Source organism: Petromyzon marinus, chromosome 34 (genome assembly GCF_048934315.1).
Source record: "Petromyzon marinus isolate PM22_M1 ecotype Great Lakes invasive population chromosome 34, UKy_Petmar_22M1.pri1.0, whole genome shotgun sequence".
Taxonomy (NCBI): Eukaryota; Metazoa; Chordata; class Hyperoartia; order Petromyzontiformes; family Petromyzontidae; genus Petromyzon; species Petromyzon marinus.
This window is the reverse complement of record NC_133700.1, coordinates 6,954,179-6,981,690: the sequence shown is the minus strand read 5'-3', so window position 1 is coordinate 6,981,690 and position 27,512 is coordinate 6,954,179. Positions and strand designations below refer to the sequence as shown.

Here is a 27,512-nt window from a genome sequence, read left to right as displayed (position 1 = left end):
GAGATTAGGAGCACACTCTTACGGGGAGTGCTCCTAATCTCAGCTTGTTACCTGTACATAAGACACCAGTCTACAGAAGCAATCAATCAATCAGATTCCAAACTCTCCACCATGGCCAAGACCAAAGAGCTCTCCAAGGATGTCAGGGACAAGATTGTAGACCTACACAAGGCTGGAATGGGCTACAAGACCATTGCCAAGCAGCTTGGTGAGAAGGTGACAACAGTTGGTGCGATTATTCGCAAATGGAAGAAACACAAAAAAACTGTCAATCTCCCTCGGCCTGGGGCTCCATGCAAGATCTCACCTCGTGGAGTTGCAATGATCATGAGAACGGTGAGGAATCAGCCCAGAACTACACGAGAGGATCTTGTCAATGATCTCAAGGCAGCTGGGACCATTGCATTTTAATGAGGGAAATAAGTATTTGACCCCTCTGCAAAACATGACTTAGTATTTTGTGGCAAAACCCTTGTTGGAAATCAAAGAGGTCAGACGTTTCTTGTAGTTGGCCACCAGGTTTGCACACATCTCAGGAGGGATTTTGTCCCACTCCTCTTTGCAGATCTTCTCCAAGTCATTAAGGTTTCGAGGCTGACGTTTGGCAACTCGAACCTTCAGCTCCCTCCACAGATTTTCTATGGGATTAAGGTCTGAAGACTGGCTAGGCCACTCCAGGACCTTAAATTGGTAATACAAATAGGCAAAGTGAATGTCGCCCTTGCACGACTAGGTACTCTGGATAGTATTCACCCCACTATTACCGATAGATTGTCACGACTCCGGGAATTGTGATGAACAATCAGAACTTCACAACGACGACAAACGACGTTTCCACCCCCCACCCACCCCACGTTGAACCGACAGGAGCCCCCCACGAGGGAATGAGTTAGCACGGGAGCCCCCCATGAGGGAATGAGTTGGCACGGGAGCCCCCCACGAGGGAATGAGTCAGCACGGGAGCCCCCCACGAGGGAATGAGTTGTCACGGGAGCCCCCCACGAGGGAATGAGTTGACACGGGAGCCCCCCACGAGGGAATAAGTTGGCACGGGAGCCCCCCCCAAAGGAATGAGTTATCACGGGAGCCCCCCCCCGAGGGAATGAGTTGGCACGGGAGCCCCCACGAGGGAATGAGTTATCACGAGGGAATAAGTTATCATGGGAGTTCCCCATGAGGGAATGAGTTATCACGAGGGAATGAGTTATCACGGGAGCCCCCCACGAGGGAATGAGTTATCACGAGGGAATGAGTTATCACGGGAGCCCCCCACGAAAGAATGAGTTATCACGAGGGAATGAGCTATCACGGGAGCCCCCCACGAGGGAATGAGTTATCACGGGAGCCCCCCACGAGGGAATGAGTTATCACGAGGGAATGAGTTATCACGGGAGCCCCCCACGAGGGAATGAGTTATCACGGGAGTCCCCCACGAGGGAATGAGTTATCACGAGGGAATAAGTTATCACGGGAGCCCCCCACGAGGAATGAGTTATCACGAGGGAATGCGTTATCACGGGAGCCCCCCACGAGGGAATGAGTTATCACGAGGGAATGAGTTATCACGGGAGCCCCCCACGAGGGAATGAGTTATCACGAGGGAATGAGTTATCACGAGGGAATGAGTTATCACGGGAGCCCCCCACGAGGGAATGAGTTATCACGGGAGTCCCCCACGAGGGAATGAGTTATCACGAGGGAATAAGTTATCACGGGAGCCCCCCACGAGGAATGAGTTATCACGAGGGAATGCGTTATCACGGGAGCCCCCCACGAGGGAATGAGTTATCACGAGGGAATGAGTTATCACGGGAGCCCCCCACGAGGGAATGAGTTATCACGAGGGAATGAGTTATCACGAGGGAATGAGTTATCACGGGAGCCCCCCACGAGGGAATGAGTTATCACGAGGGAATGAGTTATCACGGGAGCCCCCCACGAGGGAATGAGTTATCACGAGGGAATGAGTTATCACGGGAGCCCCCCCACGAGGGAATGAGTTGTCACGGGAGCCCCTCACGAGGGAATGAGTTATCACGGGAGCCCCCCACGAGGGAATGAGTTGGCACGGGAGCCCCCCACGAGGGAATGAGTTATCACGAGGGAATGAGTTAGCACGAGGGAATGAGTTATCACGGGAGCCCCCCACGAGAGAATGAGTTATCACGGGAGCCCCCACGAGGGAATGAGTTATCACGGGAGCCCCCAAGAGGGAATGAGTTATCACGGGAGCCCCCCACGAGGGAATGAGTTATCACCAGGGAATGAGTTATCACGGGAGGCCCCACGAGGGAATGAGTTATCACCAGGGAATGAGTTATCACGGGAGCCCCCCACGAGGGAATGAGTTATCACGGGAGCCCCCCACGAGGGAATGAGTTATTACGGGAGCCCCCCACGAGGGAATGAGTTATCACGGGAGCCCCCCACGAGGGAATGAGTTGGCACGGGAGCCCCCCACGAAGGAATGAGTTATCACGAGGGAATGAGTTATCACGGGAGCCCCCCACGAGGGAATGAGTTATCACGAGGGAATGAGTTATCACGGGAGCCCCTCACGAGGGAATGAGTTATCACGGGAGCCCCCCACGAGGGAATGAGTTATCACGAGGGAATGAGTTAGCACGGGAGCCCCCCACGAGGGAATGAGTTATCACGGGAGCCCCCCACGAGGGAATGAGTTATTACGGGAGCCCCCCACGAGGGAATGAGTTATCACGGGAGCCCCCCACGAGGGAATGAGTTGGCACGGGAGTCCCCCACGAAGGAATGAGTTATCACGAGGGAATGAGTTATCACGGGAGCCCCCCACGAGGGAATGAGTTATCACGGGAGCCCCCCACGAGGGAATGAGTTATCACGAGGGAATGAGTTATCACGGGAGCCCCTCACGAGGGAATGAGTTATCACGGGAGCCCCCCACGAGGGAATGAGTTATCACGAGGGAATGAGTTATCACGGGAGCCCCCCACGAGGGAATGAGTTATCACGGGAGCCCCCCACGAGGGAATGAGTTATCACGAGGGAATGAGTTATCACGGGAGCCCCTCACGAGGGAATGAGTTATCACGGGAGCCCCCCACGAGGGAATGAGTTATCACGAGGGAATGAGTTAGCACGGGAGCCCCCCACGAGGGAATGAGTTATCACGGGAGCCCCCCACGAGGGAATGAGTTATTACGGGAGCCCCCCACGAGGGAATGAGTTATCACGGGAGCCCCCCACGAGGGAATGAGTTGGCACGGGAGCCCCCCACGAAGGAATGAGTTATCACGAGGGAATGAGTTATCACGGGAGCCCCCCACGAGGGAATGAGTTATCACGGGAGCCCCCCACGAGGGAATGAGTTATCACGAGGGAATGAGTTATCACGGGAGCCCCTCACGAGGGAATGAGTTATCACGGGAGCCCCCCACGAGGGAATGAGTTATCACGGGAGCCCCCCACGAGGGAATGAGTTATCACGGGAGCCCCCCACGAGGGAATGAGTTATCACGGGAGCCCCCCACGAGGGAATGAGTTATCACGGGAGCCCCCCACGAGGGAATGAGTTGTATCTGAGGAGCCGCCGAGGCCGACTCATTCCCTCGATGGGTTGTCAGAGGATGAGGAGGGAATCGAGAAAATAATTCACGAATGTAATCGACGCAGCAGCAGCAGCACAGCGAGGCGTTAAAATAACAAGTAAAGACGGACATTACACCCCCTAGCGTCCTGTTATAATATAAATGTTTTTTACTTAAAAAATAAATTCGGCGCAAGTATTTAGACGTCATTCTCAAATGGCCAAATACGTCATCGGTAGAAGCTCAACCTCCTCCTCCTCCTTCCTCTCTCTCACCTCCTCCTCCTCTCCTCTCTCACCTCCTCCTCCTCTCCTGTCTCACCTCCTCCTTCATGTGTCACCACCTCCTCCTTCCTGCACATCGCTTAAACCAACAACAACAATAATCCAGCGCCTGCTGCACCATCTCACCACCCTCGACTGAGGCCGGCTTCGCTACCACCGCCGCTGCAGTACACACAACAACAAATACACACTCACGACAACAAGTACATACACACAACAAGTACACACACACAACAAGTATATATACACACACACAACAAGTATATACACACACACAACAACAAGTACACACACAGGACAACCAGTACACACACACAGGACAACACACATCACAGGACAACACACACATCACGGCACGTCTCATTCAGGTGGGTGGTAGCCCGTCGTTGTTGGCTGGTTGTGTGTGGTGTGTCGGGGGGGGGGGTCACCTCGTCCCGGGAGTCGAGCTTATGTGTTTATTTACTGCTGCTGCTGTTGTTGATGTTGTTGATGATGTTGCAGTCAAGCGAAGCGGCGTGCGCCGTGCGTGGTTTGTGATGTGTGCCGGTGCTCATCCGCGGCAGACATTGAAGGTTGTTGTTGTTGTTCGTGTTGTTCTTGTTGTGGTGCCTCGGGCCTTGCTATTTGAAGTCACATTGGGAGGCCCGCCCGCCCGCAATCATAATCGCCGTGCGTTCAGAGATCGCATTTAATGTTTCATTTAAGAGTTGCCTTTTAATAAGAGCGCGTCGGTTCGTGTGGCGTTGCGAGGTCGACACTTTAGTGCGACATGACCAGGTGGGGGGGGGGGGGCCCTAGTGTCCTCTATACACAGAGAGCGGGGGGCTCAGTGTCCTCTATACACAGAGAGGGGGGCCCAGTGTCCTCTATACACAGAGAGGGGGGCCCAGTGTCCTCTATACAGAGAGGGGGGCCCCCAGTGTCCTCTATACACAGAGGGGGGGCCCTAGTGTCCTCTATACACAGAGGGGGGGGGCCCAGTGTCCTCTATACAGAGACCCCCAGTGTCCTCTATACACAGAGAGCGACATGACCAGGGGGAGCCCCCCAGTGTCCTCTATACACAGAGAGGGGGGCCCCCCAGTGTCCTCTATACACAGAGGGGGGGCCCAGTGTCCTCTATACACAGAGAGCGACATGACCAGGGGGGGGCCTAGTGTCCTCTATACACCGAAAGAGGGGGGGCCCCCCAGTGTCCTCTATACACCGAGAGCCGCGCTCGCCGCTGGATGCGAGTGACGGGCGATGAGAGAGACAACGCCGCCGTCGCCGTCGGCGTCACCGTCACAGCTGTCCCCCTCCATGCGCCAGTCGTGACCGAGCCGGCTAAACAAATGCAATCCGGGATCGTCTTTTTTGAGTGATGACCGTCGTTAGTTATATCGTCAGGCCACGGTCGATGCCGACGACGACGTTGTTGTTGTTGTTGCATTGAGGCGGCGGTGGGTGGGGGGGTGGTCTATGGCCGCGAGTCTCGCTCGAACATCGCCCGCCGGGTGTTGTAAAGAACCTCGCCTCGTGTAAGCGTGGCCGGAACAACGAAACTGCGTTACATTTGCTCCGTTTATGATCCCTGGACCCGTCGATCGATCGCCTTTCGAGCCACACTTGGCCGAGAGCCCGCTCTTCTTGAACGCTGTCGTAGTTTGTTTGGACGATGTCCAGTAAAGCCCCTCGGCGTTGTGTGCGCGCGCGTGTGTGTCTGTCTCTCATCGCTCTGTCATCTTACGATTTGCTTCACCAAATTGCGATTCGAAGCGCGTTTTGTAACACCTTCCACGGTCAACGCTTTGCGAGCGGCGTGAATTGAAACGGAGAGAGCGCGATTCGATTGGTTGGTTCGAAACGGGAGGAGTGAAGAAAAACCATTCCGACGCATGGCTTCTCTGCAACGTTTTTTTGTTTTCCTACAACGTGCGCCCCCTTTTTTGGCCTCACAACAAGTGTTGGATTTGTGATGCGGTATCGGTGGAGGGGGGCCCCCCAAACCCCCCCTAGGCCGCGGTGAGACTCACGGGTGCCTCGGATAGCGGGCTCCGGTTCGGGAACACCCTTTGATAAACCATTTCTCGGGTCTTAAGTGATTGTTCACGCCTACGGTGGCTTTCAGACCGCAACCATTATTTTCGTCTCCCCCCTCCTCTTGTCCGAACATAGTTGGACTCGTCCATCTGAACAAACTGTCAAATCGCTCTACGTGGTGCTAACGTTATAAAAAAAAACCCGCCACTTTTTTCAAATTTTCCTGCTGTGGTTTTCACACCTGATGATGATTGCTTGTGTTGCAGTCGAAACGTGGTGAGGATTTCATTGTTTTATATTTTTATTATTTTATTGTTTCCCTTCTACGTGACTTTACCGAAATAACCAAGAATATGTACCCTTTGACCAGTTTGGCCTCTTTTGTACAGCGTTAAGTCCTTCGAAACAAGCAACAAAGCCATCGACTGAAGTTCCATTCATTCTTACTTCTCTTGCTCATCACAGACAGATGTTGGCAGAGCCAATGCAGAGAGAGAGACAGACGCTATTACATTTAGTTGGAAAGCGTTAGAAAAAGGTCTCGCTGAGTTTTAAGTATTTTTGTCACGAGGGTCGTGCATTGCTTTGCCCACTGGACCAAGTTGCGACAGCCGTGTGAATGTGGAATAGACGTTGAGACGTATTTGGGAGCAATGGTGTATTGTACTGCGTGTACTAGCCTGTGCTGATCACAGCATAGCTTCGCAGCACCTCTGATTAGTGTGGTTGGCTACGTACGGTGCGAAAGGAGTTCAATGTACATACCTGTTGAATCCGTATGCCAGTTGAAGGCTCTGGCAGAGGTCACAACCCATTTGTAGTTGTCGTGGCATCAACAGATATGGTGACGATGACATCGTGATCTTGGTCACTGATCCAATGACTCAAACCTGCTTAGCTTTCGAGATCTTGACGAAATCGGGCAAATTGTGAGAGATTTGGCCGTAGGGTATATATGTACATGCCTAATACTGTTGATGATCTCTGCGTGATCCACCAACCTTTGTATCCATAGCGCTGCAACCATGTCCGATGACATGGACACGAGCGACTACAATACACAAGCGCTGGGTGGGGTCAACTTCACCACGGATGACCCCTTCGGGGAGAGCGGAGAGGACCTGTGGCCCCCTGACTACGAAGAGGAAGAGGAGGAGAACGACATTGCCTATGAGGGCATGGACGAGTCGTCCGCTGCTGCGGTGCAGGAGGAGGGAGTGATGGCCGAGTCAGGGATTGACGATGCCTCTGAAGCCGTGGAGATGAGCGACATGGACGGAGATGCTGCAGTCGCAGACATAAACCCCTCGGTAGGGTACTGAATACCAGAATGCAAGTTGTGAATGGAAAATTGTTTTAAAATCTGGCCTATGGCTTGTCATCTGTGGCAGAAGAGGGGGTTTTAGGCTGCGTGGGTGGCAATATTACAATTTATTGAGGAAACTCGCTGAGTCTCGAGACTTTTTCAGGAGCGTTCTTGATTGGAATGTTTGACCAGTGTTGTTAATGAATGTTTTGAGTTGTAGTAGGGAACTGGAGTGCCTGGAGACTATCCATGCATATGAGGGCAAAATACTCAAAAGCTTTACAGAGATAGGTTGCATCCACTTGCCAAACAATACCTCTCTGAAACGTAAGATCGAAAGAGTCTTAAGGTTCAGTTGGACATTCTTGAATACATAATATCTGATCTTTTGTTGATGCTTACATACTGTGTAGTCCATGGCTGACCATCACTTTCACTCATCATCCCACTGTTTAACATCATCGTCGCATTCTTGTGACATTGTGGACATCACTCGCGTACAGTATAATGCGACCATTACAGTGACATTGTGGCGATATGACGCAGCACCTGACCTTGATTTTGAAATAATGTTCCGTTGAAACCAAAGCTTCACACTGCTGTTGGACAGCCCTGTACACACAGCATAAGTGTTTATGTACTTTTGTTTTTTTATCCATTGCATGTCTGTTAAGCACTCGCATATACAACCGCACACATATAGTATTTGGCACTAATAGATGTTCTCAGCGTTTGAGTAATGCCTTATCTCCTCTCTTGTTTGTCTCTGGAATTGTTTGAAACCATGCCTGTGGTTTGCTGCAGACAGAGGAATGCCTTAATAATAAAGGTGAGTCTGTCAAGCAGAGCACCTGCTGTCCGATAGCGTTCACAGCAGAACTCCAAACACATTAACCCAGCCTAGAACAGCCATGCATCTGATCAATGGTCTCCTGATCTACTTCATGTTGCTAAAACTGTATTGGTGCACACCAAATCTGATTCGCGCCGTATGAAGGAAATTATCTATTTTAATGTTGTTACGGTGCTGTAGTATTTCGTGTAATTGTGTTTATTTGTGTATTTACAGTGCAAGGGCCACTGATCGGAGCCCTTTTGGAGAATTTGGCAGCGGATATGCCCATATTGGGTGCGTATACATTTGCTGAAAGCAGTCTCATACATAGTCCTAGCACAATGCAAATACGGGAGCACATTTCCTCTTCTGTGTAATTGTCCAGGCTGCTCAGTGGTAGAGTTTACGGCTCGCAATCGAAACATTACATTCAACTCATCATCCCACAGGGGCCGATAAAAAAAGTAGCACTTTGTGGGGAAGTCAATAGTGGTAGTCTCATGGATAGATTCACCCCGACCCCTCATGTGCCATTCTGGCCGTCATATGTGCGCCCGAATAGAACTTGCTCCAACAGTCTTATTGAGGCTACATGGGGCTCTCTTTGTTGTTTGTGTGCGAGTAGGCCTGAGTTTTCTCACCGAGCACCAAAGTGGGGACGGAGCTTTCAAACAGCCGCATTATGTGTGCGGCTTGTGCAGTCCGGAAGGTTACATGCTCATGAAGCCAACTGTGGATCATATCCGTGGGTTCAAGCACATCTACAAATACCTGGTGTGTTCCACCAACCTAATCTCCCCGTGTACAAACTCGTGTGTTATTAGGGGGCATTATATAATTTAGACGGAGTGCTCTTGCCAATAACATCGAGCAGCCCAGCGGCATTTGTTTAACTAGCCTGACTGCTTATGAGACACAGAAAGTCAAAACCGGTATAGTGTTGGCTTGTTGAAACAAATGCTGCTGGATAATATTGCTCTTGAAAACCACGAGTGTGTATACATGTGGGAGGAAATCAGAGCTCCCGGGGTAAAGACCATGCGTGCGAGGGTTAACACTCAATCCCATACAGATGGGACAAATGACGTTAATCTGCACTGAACACATTTATAATGTTCACAGTTTGCGACTTCATGAATCACATCAGGTATACGTTGACATTGTTCAGAGTGTACAGTTGTATAAAGGCAGACCTCGCTTAGCGCTCAAAATGTGTTCCTGGAGAAGTGAGCGCTCATTGTATTGGCGCTAAAAGGGATCATTATACCACTATATATGGGGATGCGTTCCCGACATCGTTAATTCTTTCCTATGAGCAATATATGAGGACTTCATTGGGGTATCGGTAATAGCGCTAATTATAATCTTTCATAAATAAAAAAATTCTAATTTATTTTAATAACATCAGTAAGTATTATGTACTGTACTCATGAGTGCATTCTACTGTACTCCTACAAGGCAGTGGTGGGGGAGCTGCTATGCTCCCAATCCGGTGTCACTCTCAGAAGAGCCCCAGGACCTCCTTAATCTTAGTGATGCCCTCAGTCTAAAATTCTCACGTGGGGTTTCTTTTAGGTGGAGCCTATAACTCTATCCTGGTCTCGTGGGTTCTCACCTGGCTAGACAAATCGATTGTTTTTTAAATGTAATCGTGACTACAAATTGTAATCATCAAATCGCGGGGGATGGGCTGTGGTTAGCTGAGAGGAAACGTCGCTCTCTCCCACACCTCCGATTAGCACGGTTGGCTACGTTCGGTGCAAAATAAGTTCAACATACATGACCGAATGATGGAGGAGGCTACATTTTCTCGGGCAGCGCTGTTGTGTATTCTCACTTGTAAGCACTTTGTAATTTTTTTTTAGTATTTTCTTAATTGTTTTGTAAAAAAAAATTTATCCAGGACAAAGAGCGCTATCACGAATCGGCATTCTATGGGGTCACGCAAAGCAAGATCTGCCTGTAGTTAAAAAAAAATTGCCATGTCATATACTTTTATTTACGTGATTTACATGCAGCTGGTAAAGGTTTTAATATGTCATCACTTTGTGCCCTATAATTATCATAGCTATCTTTTCCTAAGTTAACTTTTTGTTCTTTTACCCATTTTTCCCAAGAATACTTTCTACCCAATCAAGCTGACCACTGCCGAGGTTGACAGCATCAAGACGGCTGAAAACATAAAGAAACTCATGCCGGTAGCTAAGGAGGTGATGGAGATTGAGGGTTGGTCACTTGAGCAGGTATGTGGTACCTACGATGGGACACCGCAGTGGTGAGATGTTAACTCCCTCACCTGGTATGCAGGAGGTCATGGGTTCGATCCCGACCCTGAGCTGCTGTATATTTGGAGTTTCCATGTTCTCCCCGTGGTTGTGTGATTTTTCTCCGGATCCTCCGGTTTTTCCCTCCACATTGAGAATCAAGATGCGTTTAGATGATTTGGCTGCTATACATTTCCACATAAGCCACTTTGTTGAGCGATCATTTGTGGTCAGGTCACTTCTGAAAAAGAGCTGTATACCTCAGTGGGCCTTAGCTGGTAAAATGAAAAAAGTTTTCTTTACGATCATGTAAACAGACGTGGTGACACATTGTGGATATATACATCAACACAACCACGTTTGTTGGACGTGATTCATATGATAGGAAGACTTTTTATTTGCAAAATTTGGTTTAAAAAAACAAGACCTAAATGCACCACACAAATCATAGCCATATGAGCAGTTTGTGATGTCTTGAAACCTGCATTGCAATATGTATGAATTGAGTGCCATGTCGTTTGCTTCTTATTGTCTTGTACTGGTATTTAGCTGTTAATACACTGTTAGAAAACACATTTCAAGTGAATTACTGTGATAACCTGGACAGGAAAAAATCCTGTAATCGACCTTCAATTACTCGCAAAGGTACAAAATATTATTTTTAGGTAATTTCCCTGCACACATAACGATAGTCTTCTGACAAAGGCAATTTTCTAAGAAGTATACAACTTTAGATATTCGTAAATAACTTCCAAAAATATCCGGAACGTAGCTTAATTCGTTTTGCAATATTCCATTGTGAAAATGCACCCAAAATATATATTTTTAAATGTAAATTATTAACTCGCTTCACGTGTAAATGGTCATTCCGGCTGAAATAATTAGCCGATAGAACTGAAATATTGTCTATGACCTAGTTTCAAAGTACGATGACCAAAGGGAAAAAAAATGGAAATTGTGATACTGGAAGGTTCCTGAAATCTGGGTGATTTGGCATGGAATGACTCGCGTGCGAAATTATAACGATGCCAACTTTGTGTTTGCTTGGCCTTTTCTGTCTGTCTTTGCTTAATGCCTATTTGTATATCACCTTCCACAGCAACAGCAATCTGACAGCACTTTCATGCGTGGGCCAAAATAAAACATTATGTTGCGCTGTATGTCACTTCTGAGACAAAGTATCGGTTCGGTGATGCATTTGGCCCAGAGTATATGTTTTTGTTGTTATGAAATGCTTGTTTTTTTTCTCTCATTTTTTTTGCTCATCAGTACATTGTTGAATTTCTCTATGTGAATTTTTTTTCTTCTTCAGGTAAACATAAATAAAATGACAGCAAAAGTTGTGGATGAAAATGGTCACCCACCAAAAATAGTGAAGCTAGAAGGGAAAGGTAAGAAGGTCTTTGTTTACCTTTGATGCCTCATTTCTTACTTTTACGTTCACACTTTGTAGCCCAACTTGGCCAGTGAGTGAACTGGAAAAGTGGTATGAGCCCAGATTCCCATGGTAGGTAGCTTGCGAACCTGTCGTGATTAAAAGGTGATAAAGATACGGTGCGGAAGAAATTAAATCATACGTACAAAGGCAAAGCCCTGCAATTTATTTTCCAAACTATATCTGGCGGAAGGGCCTCTACTAGACTGAGCTTTAGGGAGCCTCTCTTAAGGGTATTTGGCCCCCTCTCTTCTACCCAGGCCAGACGACTTGCAGCCTAACTGTGGTTGTACCCATGTATACTGCAGGTGGGGGGATATAAGAAACCTGCTTCATAGATTAATCTGCCACACCGGGAGATCGAACCAGCTATAACCACAAGTCCATTGTGCTCACCATTACACCAGCATCACCATGATACTCTGGGCTTATTTAGCTCAAGGGTGCTGCTATGCACCCACCTTCAACTTGACCACCTTCAAACACAGTCGTGACATCACTGGGTCAATAGCATCTCTCACTTTAAAGGTCAATATCAGAGGTCTGTTTTTTTGCAAGCAAAGAAATGGCAGAAAAAAATATCCAAATAATAAATATTAGCTTGGGATACCACCGTAAGCTAACCAAAACATCAAACCTAGGGGTGGAGGGTGGAGTGTCGAGTCTACAAAGCCAACATCAAGACAGAACCCAAGCCCTGATTGGCTGTTGCAGGACTGGCCTGGTATGGCTGCGCAACACCAGTAGGAATGCAGTATAAATACCCCTATAGATTGTATATCTTGAGCCAAAGTGATTTTGATCGCATTTTTAGCTGCCATAGAAGTATTGTGTATATCCTTACACGGATGGAATTATTATTCATTTCGGAATTCCAATCTTAATTTCCTCAGAGTAACAAAACATTAATTTGCACGTGTATTTAATTAAAGGAAACTGATGGAAACAAGTGGCGCCTAAATTTATGCAAAAATTGTAACTACTGTATGGGTTGCGTTTTTGAGGAATAACATAAAATTTCATTAATAATAGGATAGTAAACGACAATTATCGCGTATTTTCACTGTCACTGATATTTTTGGCCGACTGGCTGCCTTCAGGAAACGTTATAACAATATCCACTTCTTCAGTGCATATTCAGAAGCTCACCAGCACGTGGAGTGAAACATCGGACACCATGCCAAACACAACATGCGGTACAACCCCGAAAAAAATAAACACATCGGATAACTGTACAGCAAAAACCCTTCGTGGCAGCGAATGCTCATTTGCTACAAAGAATGCATCGCTATTAAAATGTCAAACAGGATCGAATGAAAATTACTGCAGATATTCTTCAGCTCTTTTTAAAATTACTTACCAAACAGGTACACGTTCCACTGTTTAATGCTAAAATCCCTGCAGTGACCTCTCATTATACTTGCCTCCTAATAACACTGGTCTTGCTCTTAAGGTTTTCAAGAGCACCTGGATGCCCAGGACAAATCGGAGCCTTACCTAGGTAAGCCATCTCCCAAATGCCATGGTTTGCAATGGAGATTTGTGGAAATAATTGCTGTCAATTGTCTCTGGCAGTGCATTTAACCATGTGGAACTTTGGCACTGGTTTGTGTGTTTGTGTGTGCAGGCTTGGAATTAATCATGGAACATCGTAACGGCAACTGCCCCTCTCAGTCCTACTTTTCTTGCGAACTTTGCAATGTCTCTTCAACCATGTTCAACATCATTGTTCACCTTATCAGCGTCAAGCACAGAATGAAGTATATAGTGAGTACCTTTCAAACGTTCGTTGTATTTATGCTTCAATGTTAGCTCGCAAGATGTAATTTGGGCTGCTAGTGGTACAGTGGTTAGCGCGCTGCGCTGTGAACCTGGCCACCTGCGTTCAATTCCTGGCCACGGCTAACATCAATTTCAGGTTTATTTGTTGAATCATCAGTGGTGGGTGATATCTGAACATCCACCCTTCTCTCAAAGACAATGCTCCACAGAGTAGCCATGAAGACGCTTGGGGCAATTGCTGTTGGTGAGTACCTGTGACGGCACGTACGCGCATTAATTGGTGGTGTGGCCAGCACTATGCCCAGCCACCTTTGGCTTCCCAGTCCTGGGCTTCCCAGTCCTGGACTTCTCCTAGGCCGACTCGGCCTCAAATGAGCCAAATGAGCACCAGTTGAGGCCGAGTCAGGATCGGTACGGATGGCCATCGATGATGTTGGCCGTGATCAGGAATTGAACTCAGGTTACCGAGCTCATATCCCTGTACGCTAACCGTGACACTGCCGTTCCCCAGCCACCCCATTTACCAACCCATGCTGACCAGCATGGTGAAGTATGGTCAAACAACTCCCAAAACTGTGTGGCCCCCAAAACCTATAGCATCCCCAGGTCCCCCATCAAACTTCATCCAGTACAACTGACACGTGCAGCGTAATCATCACAATAATATGAATATTATTATTTTTGACCATACTTCACCCATGCTGGTTCAGTGTGGGTTTGTGAAACGGGAAAATAAATTACTGCTGTATCTGGTTACAGACACATCTGAATTTGTCCTTGATCCCTGGTTATTCCCATGTGCTTTATATGCTTGATTGACATACCGCACCCTCGATTGACACGGTTGACTACGTACGGTGCGAAAGAAGTTCATCAAACATTCATACCAATTACTTATTTTGTCATTCCAGTACGTGTATCGTTATTTTCACAGCGAACCTATCATCCGGACAATGACATTGCCGTTCAAGCGGAAATGTCAAAGACTGAGAGGGCAGATGTGGTACGGAAAGAAGCTGAGCGGATCATAAAAGCTGAGGGGCCCAAGACATTCAAAGTAAGCATTGTCACAATAGTGTGATTAAATGCAATGCGCATTAGGAGGGGGGCCAGGTGGCTCAGAGCTTAAAGTGCCGAGTCGGAACCGCTGAGATCCTGGATTTGAATCCTGGCAGCCACCTGTGATTACACGAGGTTCTCAGAGTGCAGTGATTGGATGGCCTCCGTCTGGTCTCCAATGACTGCACGAAACAAACTACCGTAGATCATAGATTATCCGGTAGCTTCCAGGAGGGGGAAGGGGGGCACTGGATTTTCAAAAAGGGTGGATAATCACATCATTATTTAAAATATATTTTTTTGGCACATTCTTGTATAATATGTTTTAGGTGTTGTGTATATGTTTTTTTAGTGTTTTACATTTGTTTACTATGTGAAATTGGTATACATAAACATACAAATAGAAAAAAATCCTGTAGAAAGGTAATGTACTTACTGTACCGTACTTACCAATACAATCTCGAAGACTGCATGGGGTGATGTACGTACTACACTCTTGTTTCAACAACAATGTTTTTGATGATCGCCGGATTGATGCAGCCTTTGAAGCGGTTTTGCCCGTTATCACCGGATCGGCCCAGGACCACTGGATAATGTTGGAGGCCGGATAATCTCGCACCGGATAATCAATGATCGACTGTGTTACATTAAAGTTGGTTCTGCACTTTATTTGGCTAAATTACAGCTCTAAGAATAAAAAATATAGGTTTGACTGTCATACAGCACTACCCCCCCTACTTTGTAGACCGTACGGCACTTGAAGGGTTCTCGCATGTAGCTCTGTAATGTCCGTTTCCATGGGCTGTTCTCCAACGAAAAAATGCAATTCAATAATTTGAACCATAATGTGTATTCCTTTACGGTTATCATTTCCTATTGTCGTGCACCGTTGTGTTAAATTACGATGTAATGCACATGCCTGTGTGTGTGTGTATGTGCGCGCGCGTTCTGACCCGGTGATACGTGCTCTTGTTTGGCATTGTGCTGCGTTGCTCAGTTGAAAATTGAAAAGGGCGACTCATTCAAGCCGCCTGTTTGCTTCCCCAATGTAGACAGCACCAAAGCCACAAAGAGATCAACAGAAGGTAAACGATGTGACGCTACAGAAAAACCACTTCGCCATATATCAGTTCCAGCATTCCTAAAAGGACAGTCACGCTTTATCCTTTCACTTTGTTTCAGAAATGAGCCGCGCTCAGTTTGACGCTAATACGCCACCATGTTTGTTGTCACATTAAGAAAGGTCACAACATTAAGAGGAATGTCTCGCGCACAACCTATGTATTGGCCTCTTCCAGGGGTGGGGAATCTTTTCCTCACCGAGGGCCAAATAGGGTTTTCAAAAACAATTTGGCAGGTCGCATTAACGCACACCTATGTTCTACTACGTTTCAGCCCAATTGAGTCATTTGTGGGTAATTTTTCAAATTTGGCATTATTTGGAGCATGGTCTACTCATACAAATGACGCCACGGGATCTTTAACGTCCACTGTGTTTTTTACGATGAACACACCAGCAGTATTAATAAAGAGTGGCCGCTAGATTTATAACCAAGCACCTCTGCACCAAACGATGAATGTGCCACCGCTAGGCCATGCCACCGCCCCTATCGTACAGTATCGCCATTTCGCAACACTCCAATTCTCTGTATGCCCTGGTTGCCTTGTGTCGTTACCTGTGACCACCTGTACGATGTTTTTGCGCTCACAGTGAAGGAGACCCTGAAGACTAAAGTGACCCAGGGTGGCCAGGGTCTCAACAACTGGTCATTCCCTGGAACGATGGGAAGTAAGAACAACATCTGAGCCCTCGCGTTTTCCTCTCTGGCCTTGGCCTTTTGGGCCATTGAGGCATGGCTGTTTCCTTCACCGATATCTCCTAGCAGTGGTCTGCATCATATCCACCCATTCACATGCTTTGTTATCCACCCACTCTCACACTCGGCTATCCACCCACTCTCACACTCAACTGTCTACTCAACCACTCGCACACTCAGCTGTCTACTTAACCACTCGCACACTCGGCTGTCTACTCAACCACTCGCACACTCAGCTGTCTACTCAACCACTCGCACACTCAGTGATCCACCCACACCACCATCATTGTCCCTACCATCACTATCATCACCTCCAGTCTCACCGTCATCGCTACTTTCATCATCATCATCGCTTCCTGTATTATCACCGTTGCTATGCATGTGTGTGTGTTGTGGAGGAGCGGTAGTGTAGCGGTTAGAGCATTGTGCTACAAACCTTGCAACCCGAGTTCGATTCCCGCTCACGTCCAACACCAGTGACAATTATTTGAACGGGTCCTGGGCCTCCCCTAAGTCGACTCGACCTCAAACGAGTACCTAGTGTGGTGTGTAAACATCGCCACTGGGGAGACAAAGGCGGTCGGGCGTGATGCTGGCCAACCCACCCCCTCGTGTGCCGTGCCGGCATTCATAGGTGCTCGCTAACGGCACTTGCCCCGACGGTCTGTCAAAGGCTACACGGGGGATCTTTGTCTCTGTTCTGGAGGAGGGATGCCACGCGGTGGGTTCGCGGGGCCCGGGGGACCCGTCGGTGGACCGCCTGGGCGAGGGATGCGTGGACGAGGGTTCGGAGCGTTCGCAGGCCGCGGAGGGCCTGCAGAGCGCGCTGGGTTCTCGGGCCGTGGAATGCTCGGAGGGCGGCCGTACAGCAGAGGTCACCCGCCCGGGCCTCACTCACATGCCAACTCCTGGTGTGGCTCGCAGCACACGTACACTGTGTGCACGTATGCGTACGTGTACGGCACCTTTGTCGGTCCACTGCTGGATGAGGGCTTCCCCCTCCCCCACACCGTGTCGGTCAAGTGGGTTATTTGACCGTATTTTTCACCAAGTTGGCCAATGTAGGTTGGGAGCAAAGAAGTGCACTGCAACAATGGATTTTTCTCCACTGCCCTCTGCTGCTGTTTTTCTGTTAATATTATTGCATTGTATGGCACCTTGAGATGCCTTCATTTGAAAACATTTATGAAGTAGTCATTATGTTGGCTTAAAAAAAAATAGTATTTGCTTAGTGTGGCCATAACATTAGTGGTGTAGGTTTTCATACAATTGTATGTAAGCATGTCCCCTCCTGGCAGACCAGCGCTGTCTGAGTTCACCTTGTGCCGCACGCAGACATAGCTACCACTGGGGTTCCCTTGGATAGGTTGCAGCAAGGCACTGCAATGGTTGGGTTGAGATGTAAGGTGCTTTGAGTTGCTGGGGTATTTAAAAGCACCTGATAAATGTACATCCTTATGGTTATTCAAACACATTTTTCTTCCTTTGTGGTGTCACAGGACGAAGTACAGACACGACCCGGATATGTATTATTCTGACAGAAACAACTACGACTGGGTATGCGCCGTAAATGGTTTCTCTTATGTTCTGTCTCATGTACACCCTGGTTCGATACATACACAATCTAGTGAAATATAGATTCTTTAATAGGCGAATTTTATTTAAATTGTAATTTCAAAATATTAGGTTATATTCCTTTTGTTTTGTAGTGCAACAATAATAATCATAATTTACAAATGTTTGGCAATCCACTCCTGGATGAAGGCCTCCCCTTGCCATGTGAGTGGTGGGAATTGTTTGACCATACCTCACTCTGCTGGCTACTGTAGGTCTGCGAAGGGGGCAGACAGGACAGATTTAAGTTATCATTCGCCACTCTTTATTAGGGGTGACTGGGAATCGAAGTCGGGTCACCCGGTCCATAGTACAGTGCACCAACCACTCCACGTATAAATAAATCGTTTATTCACACACTCACACTCAAGTGAGTCAAATATATATATAAGGGAAAGGTGGTAAGGGGTTACAACACATTGCCAGGGGGGGGGGGGTGGGTGCGAATGGGGGTGCTCCCCTAATATCCCGTACCCTCGAAATGCTTAGAAAATGCATCGACGTCAACCAGCGAGTCAAACTTGATCAAAAACATTACATTGGACATTATTTGTGTTTTCTAAATTTTTCACTGAATTCTGACCAGCATTGCTTTATAATGGTGCAACATGTACCTTCACGATATGGGGTCTCAGCAGGTGCCCTGTCATGTCCACTTCCGTGGGCCGTTCTCTTCGTTCGTTCATTTTTCAATCCGCTTGTGCTGGTGATGGTCGCGGCGGCAGCGTGTTGTGTAGGGCGGTCCAGACCTCCCTTTCCCTGGCGACAGACTAACTCTTCCTGGGGAATTCCCAGGCATTCCCAGGCCAGCTGATCTCAGCAGGAGCTCTGTGATATCCACTTCCGTGGGCTGTTCTCTTAACACAGACAATTGCACTGCTCTGCGAAAGATTGAAACGTATTTTATTTTTGTCTCGTGACATGACGCGGACAGCACAGGATAAAATTATGGAAAATTGCAACAGCAAAAGATATATATAAAAAAAGAAGTGTTTTTTTATCGATGTTAAATGTCGTGCTTTTGTGATTTCAGCATGAATTCGGGCCATCACCTAGGAGGAGGATTACCAACCTGGATGTTCTGAACTCGCTCGTAAGTGCTTTATTCATCTACTTCGTGTGGTGATTGATATTCCCATTTTAAATCGCGGCGAATGTCTGTTCACGATTTGGGATTAGCGCTTAAATCCAAGGATCGTATCTTCTCTGTCCCGCGTGTGTCGCCCTGCAGGTGAACTTCAAGATCTGTGGGGAAGAAGAAGCAAGTGTGGCCCTGAAGGCTTCTAACCTTCTCGCACAAGCGCTGTTGCAATATCGCCTCCACGACAACCACATGGTAATGCTACCGCGTGGGTTTTTGCGGCTGTGCCGTGCAGCTCTCCGACGCGTCTTTCCTGGCTGTTACCGCGTTCCGTTCGACACAATGTCCAACGATACGTTCCACGTGCTGGGAGATCCTTCAGCTCCTCGACGCGTTGGAGAGCTCTGTCGCTTTATTGTACAAAACGCGGCTCAACTGGAAAACAACGGAGAGTTAAGACTCTTGGCCCAGTTTGCCGAGCACTTGAGAAATCACATATTTATCCGTTAAAAGCTTTTGTCAGAATCGTTATTTGATGCTTTTTTCAATTTGAATTAACAAGGAGTAACCTTCGTTAGCATTGCATTTACTTCGTATATTAAAACATATATCTATGAAAAACCTGTTTACAGTGTACTGCTCATGTTTAACATATTTTTATAATTTTACACATTATATAAACGTAAAAAATACTGAAAAAGGTACGGTTCTTAATTTTAAATTGTGGTACTAACATTAATTTTTTCTTCTTTTTTTATCCAGAAGGATGGTTTCGTGGATGCCCGTGCAGGTTAGTCTATACCGTGACAATGCTTAGAATGATCACAATGGTTATACATATATATTATTCTTCATCAAAATCATCAGCCCACCCCCTCCCTCATCCCCCACCACCCCTCTCGCCCCCCCATTGCCTTCCCCCTAACACCCCTCCCCTCCATCCCCATCACTCCTCCCCCATCTCTAAAATGTAACACACTTATACAGATTTTACACATTATATACACCCTAACACATTTGAGTGCATTTTATTACGTATCATATTTTATATGGCATAATCCAAATAATGTAGTGTGTATTTGATCCTATTTATTTTTGGCATTTATTATATACATTTTGAGATGTTTTGTTAATTAGCTGACCTGGTCCAGCTTAGTGCAAAATCCAGCTCGCCAAAGTTGTACCGGAATGGTAAAATAACCCCGCACCTCCGATTAGCAAGGTTGGCTACGTACGGTGCGCGAAAAGTTCTACATACATATGTTGGAGACACGGCGGCACCTGGCCAGCTAATAATAACCTATACATACAACGCCCGTGACTTAGAAGAAATTTAGCCAGTGTGGAAGAGTAGGCCAAATACCCTCTAGAGGGGCTCTCCACAGCTCCCTTCTGTCAGCAGTGGCATGAGCATGTAATCTAAGCGCTGCACCTTTCATTTATTTCCTAATTATTATTACGACTACAATAATTTGCGTGACGTGTTTTGTGCGAGTTAGTTAATCTCCTTCATCCCGTGAGACACGAGGCCACAATGAGTTCCCTCCACTTCTCCCTGTCCTTGGCAACATATTGAGCCTCGCCCCAAGGGAGGTCGACCGCCAGCTCGTCCTTTGCGGTCTTGCGCCAGGTGGTCTCGGGTCTTCCGGGTTTGCTTTTGCCCGGTGGTGTCCATCTTACGTCAATTTTTTTCCTATACGGTCCCCTTTACTCCTTTCTGAGAACGTGTGTTTTGTGTTGCAGGCAATAAGCTTCACAGGCAAATCCCCTCGTTATTGAGGGGCTCTCCGCTGAGAGGCTGCGCACCCAGGATGGGGCAGCCAGGATTCAAGACCCGGGACTTCCCATCGCCACGCCAAAAAGTCTACAACTCTGGCTACACTTCATTTGAAAACTACAGACCATACTAGGTCATCGGAAATCTCCCGTCCCTTGACCTACAGCCGTTGACTTCTTCTTTGTTTTTACATAACTCCCCGATAACAATGCCATGTGCTATGGCTTTAGACATTCCAATCCACGTCATGTATGCCAACTTGGCGGATATTAAATTGTACACACCCATGCAAATGCAGTAAACACAGAGATCTTAATGCCATAGGTGTTTGCACCGTGCGTGTATTTGCTAAAGTCCGCATACAGAACCTAACAGTGGCTGCTGGTCTTACGTGGCAATTAAACAAGTTTACAACAGTATGAAGAACAGAGGGGAGTCCAGAATCGCAAGTAGGTTTGAGTGGAAATCTCATTCATTATTGATGTTGATAGAAGTTTTATTAAAATCAGCTGGTCTCTTATACCCCTTATCCACTGCACAACCAATCCGTGCCGAGTCAGCTCGGCACATGATCAAAGAGGCGCCAGTGTTGTTTTTTTCCACTGCAGAACCCAAGCCGTGAACACTAGACTCCACGCGCAATTAACGCTGAGATACGTGCAGGCGAAGCAGTGGCGCTGTCTTCACAGTGGGCCCACGTGCATTAGGCCCCGCGACTGGCCCTGCTTGGCCCAAAAAGCCAGATGTCTGGTGAGGCCCAAAGTATCGTGGTTTGCTTCTGGTTCCGCGTGGAAAAAAAGTCAGTGGAAAAAGCCACGTGTTCTGGTGAGGTCCCCCGCGCTGGCTCGGGCCCAGATGTGCCGGTGGAACAGTGGTATAAGGGGCTTTGTGGGGCATGGGCAAGTGTTGGGGATGCATCACATTTTCTGTATTTGTGTACATTGCGTTTTCCATCTTTGTTCTAAAATCATATTGATTTTATTGGCTACAGGAGATGTTATTAAGTTAGATTTTACTGACCTTTCAAATAAGCCACGGTTTAGTGGTTCATTGACCCAGCTTAATCTCCTTCAGTGACGTGCTGAAGAGGTCCTCGATCTGGACGGTGTCGGGGGATGACCGCAGTCCTATTGGAAGACAAAAAGCATAAACCCCAGACATTGTTGACAGTGGCGTAATATTGAAACTTGTTTTTGGGTTCAAATGACAGATTTAAGTTATTGAAATGACCATATTTTACTGGGATGTGATATAATGTATCTGCATAGTTTGTTTTGTATGTTGTGGCCAGTCCCAATTGTACACACACACATACGTATAATACACATTGGCAACCGCACAGTTCAAATAACCGTACACCAGGGGGAGATGGGAGCTTCTTTTTGGGTGATCAAGTGGAATAATATTTTGCAATCGGATAAATGTTAAAGAGCTGGGAACAGGATACATTTTTGAACCTATGTGGAGTCCATGAAAATTGAGGAAAAAAAGGAAACCCTGGATTAGCCATCTACAAATGTCTTGGTACATTTTTAGCATGAGGCTATGGGTGACGATATCAAAAAATGATGATGAAGGATAACTAGAATGCTTCGCCAATTGGGAGCCAGTTATTTACGACGGTTTTTTTTCTCTCGTCCTGCTGAGTTGGGTCTCTGCGGCTGTGTCGTGCAGCTCTGCGATCTGTTTTTTTTCCCCATACCGCGCATGTCGTTCGGCACGATGTCCGAAAGTGAATCGATTCGGTTGAACATCACGAATTTGGGCAACTTGCAAAAAACAAAAACAACGCCAACGGAGAGCTGTTTACAGCACTCCGGCGAGAGACTCAACGCGGCCTTTGTGTAACGACATGCCGGTTTACGTTGGTCCCTACCGCCCACGATCTGCGCGTCGAAATGGCGTTCGTGTACCGCCCTCTTTTTGAACCCACCGCTGGAGCGAGGGACTCCCAACACTGCGTGGATCGTGAGGGTTATCGTGTCGAACAGCACAACGCCACAACCTAAAAACATTCGGGAGAGTTATTAGCAATTTTTTTTAAACCACATTTTCCCCCACAGTATGAAACGTTTTATTTTTTAAACTTTAATACAGTGCTGTGGTCGAGCAGTTTCCCTGCACTGAATAACGACAACAGAAATGTGTTTTGCGAATACTGCGTTTTGGTACATTTTATGAAGGTTTTCCAATGTTTTCGAGTAGACGTGTGGGTCTTCTATCTTACAGTTTGTCTCTGATTAAAGTTACTTGCAGGCTTTTGGCCTCGCAAATTGGTTACTTCTCAACGTTGATGATATACTTACGGGAAGTCTAAAAATCATCATTTTAGTTCTCCATGGATGGCCTGTGCTGTGTTCTCTTGACGTTGCATCGGTAAGGCATTGGGGTCCTTGGGATGGAATGCGCATTATAAATTTGAATTATAAGTACTGTACATTTGAAATATCGACAACTAACGATAGATGAAAATAACCTTTTGTTTTTTTACATACTGCTTAGTTGTGTATCGATCACAAGAGGCTGAAGTCATTACTTGTAATAAGGTGATCTCACATTTATGACATCACTACATTTACATTGCAAATGTTGAAACCCTTTTACATTTGAGACCCATTTTCCTGAATTGTACAAAATATATCCAGTTTACTACATTCACAGACCTTTCAAATTCACGTTTTATGGTTGAGGTGGTTACGTCATATATTATTGCACATACATGTCAAGAGGTCTGCCATACCAGAGATTGTGGTAAAAGTAGATGGTTGTGTATGTTGAATTGTCTATGCTTAGTTGTGTTTCATGCTGGTTCTTTTGCTGTGATTGTGTTCTGTGCATTGCTCACGCTCAGGTCTTCGCGCCTTTCCCCAACTGCGCTCTGTGCTTTTATCGTCGTCATCACTGGACATTTATACTTTGCCTCCCGTAGAGTGCATGCGGCAGAGGGGAGCCACCTGGGAGGCATGAAGTCGACGCAGGAACAGGACGGCAAGCGGCCATTATACATGTTGCAGTGTGGCCTCCCAATTAAGTAATTTGCATATTATTTATAAAATTTTGTAGCGTGTTCCGGCACACATGGCCTACTCACTTTTTTTTGTATGTCGTGGGGTCTCTTAAAAGCCCGCGGTCAAACAGACGCATGGTTAGTAAACCCGCGAGTTACTAACCAGGGAGTTCGCTTGGCTCGAACCGATTTCATCGTTCAAACTCTTCAGTCGATATCCCCTCGGGTGTATTCCCTCCCTTGGATGGTACTCTGTCGTAAGTCTTGACCGCTGGCCAGGTAAAGCCCACTTAAATGTCTCGTTTCTCTTAATGGTATGATAACTTTTGTACCTTGTACAATCTGTGTGTTCCTCATCTTGGTGCAATTCCAAGCACGCCCCCAGCATGCACTTCTCCATATTCCTTTGTGCACTCCTCGTCTGTTTAATTTTGCTTTTGAATGTCACGGCGGGTAACTGCAGGGGCAAGTGCTGTTAGCGAGCACCTATAAAGGCCGGCACGGCACACGAAGGGGTGGGTGGCCAACACCACGCCCGGCCGCCTTTGTCTCCCTAACGGCAATGTTCACACCACAGCAGTTACTCGTTTGAGGCTGAGTCGACCTAGGGGAGGCCCAGGACCGGTTCAGATAATCGTCACTGGTGTTCGCCGTGAGCGGGAATCGAACCTGGGTCGCCAGGTTGGTAGCGCAACGTGCTAACGGCTACACTACCGCTCCCCATAACGGCGGGTAACAACATACACGCTCGCACGCGCACATTGCATTGTGTGTGTGCCTGTGTGCCATTCGTCCTTGGGTAGCTGGAGGTGCAGTGGATGTTCCAGTGTGTGCCCATAAGGTCAACTATGCATGTGCCATTGCGTGCTTGACCCCTGGATTCACATGGTCGTGCATTATAAAAACAAAGAACATTGTTTGTGGAGTTGTCTCCAACAAAAAAGTTTTGCTCGCCCAGCAAAGAACATACTATTTGTTTTGTATGCGAGCTGTTACCGTCTATGCCGGCAATGTGTAGTATTTAATTTATTAAATAGGCCGTTTGATCTCTTACCTAGTACCTGCCATGCTGTAATGGGCTGCACAACCGGAGTTAAAATCCAGAGGTTGCCGGTTCGATTCTATCTCGCCACGTGGCAGGTGAAACGGTTGGGACAAATTACTCGGTGCCTCGGTTCAGCTAGTCGTATGAGTGGTTAGACCACAGTCGATCGGCAGGCCTGTGCGCATTGGGGTAAAATGTGGGTACTCTCACCTTTTTCCCAGAACAGTCGGCAAAAACACCTTCGAGAGGAGCTCTCTGGAGTTGCCTCCTAGTGGAGGCCTTCCACCAGCAGTGGCACAAGCAAGGCATTTTTTGTTAGGGCCCCACCTTTACCTTTTTGACAGTTTGCCCCATGCACCTATGTTTGTGTGTCTATTTCACACTTCTGCCATTAAGGATATGAGAGTCCCCACCACTTTAATAACGACAGTATGTTAGAAATTAATGCACACTTCTGTGTTTAGGGAATAAAGTCATGAAGTTATAACATCAACTAAATATGGTAAAATGTGTCAAAATTTTGCTTGCTTTTATGAAAAAGCAAATGAACTGGCACACGAGCCCACGTGACACTTTATTTGATTGGCTTCGGTGTGGGGTTCTAGTGAAATATATATATACAGTACTTAGATAAACTAAAGCAACATCAACTTAAATGTACCGAGTATACACTGACTGTAGAGGTGATGATTTGATTATAATTCTATAATTATTCGCTTTCATCGATATAATCACAATAACAGAGTTCTTAGAGCGTTGAGTATGACATTGCATGTTAATTAATCAATAATTAATTTGCACTTATTAGGCGCCTTGCACAGCAGTGTTTCAAAGCAATACAAAGCAGCACATGTATGGGTGTCTTGGCGATATCGCAGAGCTCTTGATATGAATGTGAAGACGAGTGTGTACACCTTTGCATGACCATGTAAAGGCATGATCTGTAGCTGGTGGAGTCGCACGATGTCTCTTCGTCCCACTCTTTTGACATTTACCCATATATAGCCATGCATAAGGCCGGATTTACGCAGGAGCTTTAGCCCGGGGTCTGAGATATTTTGAGGTTCCTCCATAAGTAGATAGTTTTATAGTGACGTAGAAGAATTAACCAAGAATGTGAATCCCTGCAGTCATGAAAGCTTTAAATCAAAAGTTGTATAGTGGTTAAAACGCAAGACTGTACCCGTGTAATCGATCCTATTGGGGTAAATTGGTCATTAAAGCCATCCCATCGCTGTGTGTGCCGAAATGAAAAGTTGTGTTCGTTTTCACTGACTCAGCTTTACAACGTGTATGGCACCTTTAAAAACCTGGAACCGACAACCAAGGTTCAAAACAGTGGAGTGTTTTGAATTGGACGAGTGCTGGTAAAATTGCAGGGAAGGAATTGTATTTTAATCGGTGGCCTCCCATAAACTAAAACAACTCGAGGCACCATCCCTCAACCTTAATCTTGGTCATGACCACATACAAATAATGGGTTGAACTTCTTACATCGGAGGTCAGCTGGAGCGCATTCCATTGCTAGGTTCGTAGGTTACGTTCAAAGGTAACGTGCTCCTGTTCAGGCCACGGTTCATTTGACCTGTACATACTACTGGCCACACAAGAGGCGTCTCTCGAGGGTACACGGCGAATCGGGGCGACCGCCCTGGGTTCCGCGCGCTTTGGGGAGGGGCGTGCTTCGACTTCACGGTGTCCGGATGAAATACTTTTGGTTTAGTTTGAAGGCGTCGGGGGGGCCCACACTGATTTGCCCCGGCCCCGCATCCTCACCCCCCCCCCCCCTCCCCATGGACCGCTTTGCTTGACAGTATATATAACGCCATTGACATCCCTTTTGGCTTTACCATATACACGTCACCTCTCGTGCCGGTCAACAGCATAAGAGCATGAGATGTAAATCTACTTTTTTGATATGACATTGCGAAAATAGCTTAAACGATTAAACTAAAATACCCGTTTGGCAAATATCAACGCTCGTTTGGATCGAAGATTCTACTATTTCTTACCGTTTTTACTTTTTACATGGGGATGTTACGAAGCGTCGGTAAGCATCGATTTATTCGAAGGCATGTGTTCATGGCTTCTCGTGACGCCCTCCGTCCACTAAGAGGCCCGCTACATGTCACCGTACTGTCACGTTAAACAAGAGTCTATTGTTTTGCTCGCAAATCATTTAATGGCGACATTTCGTTATAAAGCTGCCGTCATATTTTGGATACCACAATCGTTGCACCTTCTTTTACACTCCGTGTTGCGCGTATGTGAACACGCGTGCAACGTGAACATTTTACATAGTCATTGGACAAGCAGTACGACAATTGCATGTGCGTGTTCGTTTTGTGATGGAAATTTGTTTTCTACTGTTTCTATTTTTTTACACGAATGCAAATCTCATTTGTATAGGGCACTGGAACGTCTTCTTTGAATACAAACCACCGATAAAGATCAGCCATTCACTGGTTACACCAGCAGAGTTACAAATGGTGTGTTTCGCATTCGGGGATAAATGCACTCCTCCTTTTTGAGCGTTTTTTTGCCAAATTACATTTCCTGTTGGAGGAGTAACCTTTTTACTGGTTGTGTTATGCTCGAAATAAAACTGTTATACTTCA

At 46.8% G+C, this 27,512-nt stretch overlaps 1 protein-coding gene across 4 annotated transcripts; it reads left to right on the top strand.

The window, feature by feature from the left end:
* Positions 1 to 3,765: 3,765 nt before the first annotated feature.
* LOC116948645 (uncharacterized) lies at positions 3,766 to 27,512 on the top strand. 4 transcript variants are annotated; one of them, XM_076071676.1, is made up of 19 exons: positions 3,766 to 4,218; positions 6,888 to 7,182; positions 7,983 to 8,007; positions 8,248 to 8,307; positions 8,639 to 8,787; positions 10,131 to 10,256; positions 11,590 to 11,668; positions 13,166 to 13,213; positions 13,340 to 13,479; positions 14,429 to 14,551; positions 15,551 to 15,638; positions 16,265 to 16,342; positions 17,044 to 17,281; positions 17,870 to 17,927; positions 19,018 to 19,077; positions 19,216 to 19,320; positions 19,828 to 19,855; positions 20,809 to 20,975; positions 23,772 to 27,512. In XM_076071676.1, exons 2-18 carry the CDS (start codon positions 6,898 to 6,900, stop codon positions 20,973 to 20,975), a joined length of 1,857 nt encoding a protein of 618 aa, XP_075927791.1. In that variant the 5' UTR covers positions 3,766 to 4,218; positions 6,888 to 6,897; the 3' UTR covers positions 23,772 to 27,512. The 4 variants fall into 4 exon arrangements, with proteins under 4 accessions (XP_075927791.1, XP_032821429.1, XP_032821426.1 ...); XM_032965538.2 differs by having other exon boundaries at positions 17,080 to 17,281; positions 20,809 to 27,512; XM_032965535.2 differs by having other exon boundaries at positions 20,809 to 27,512.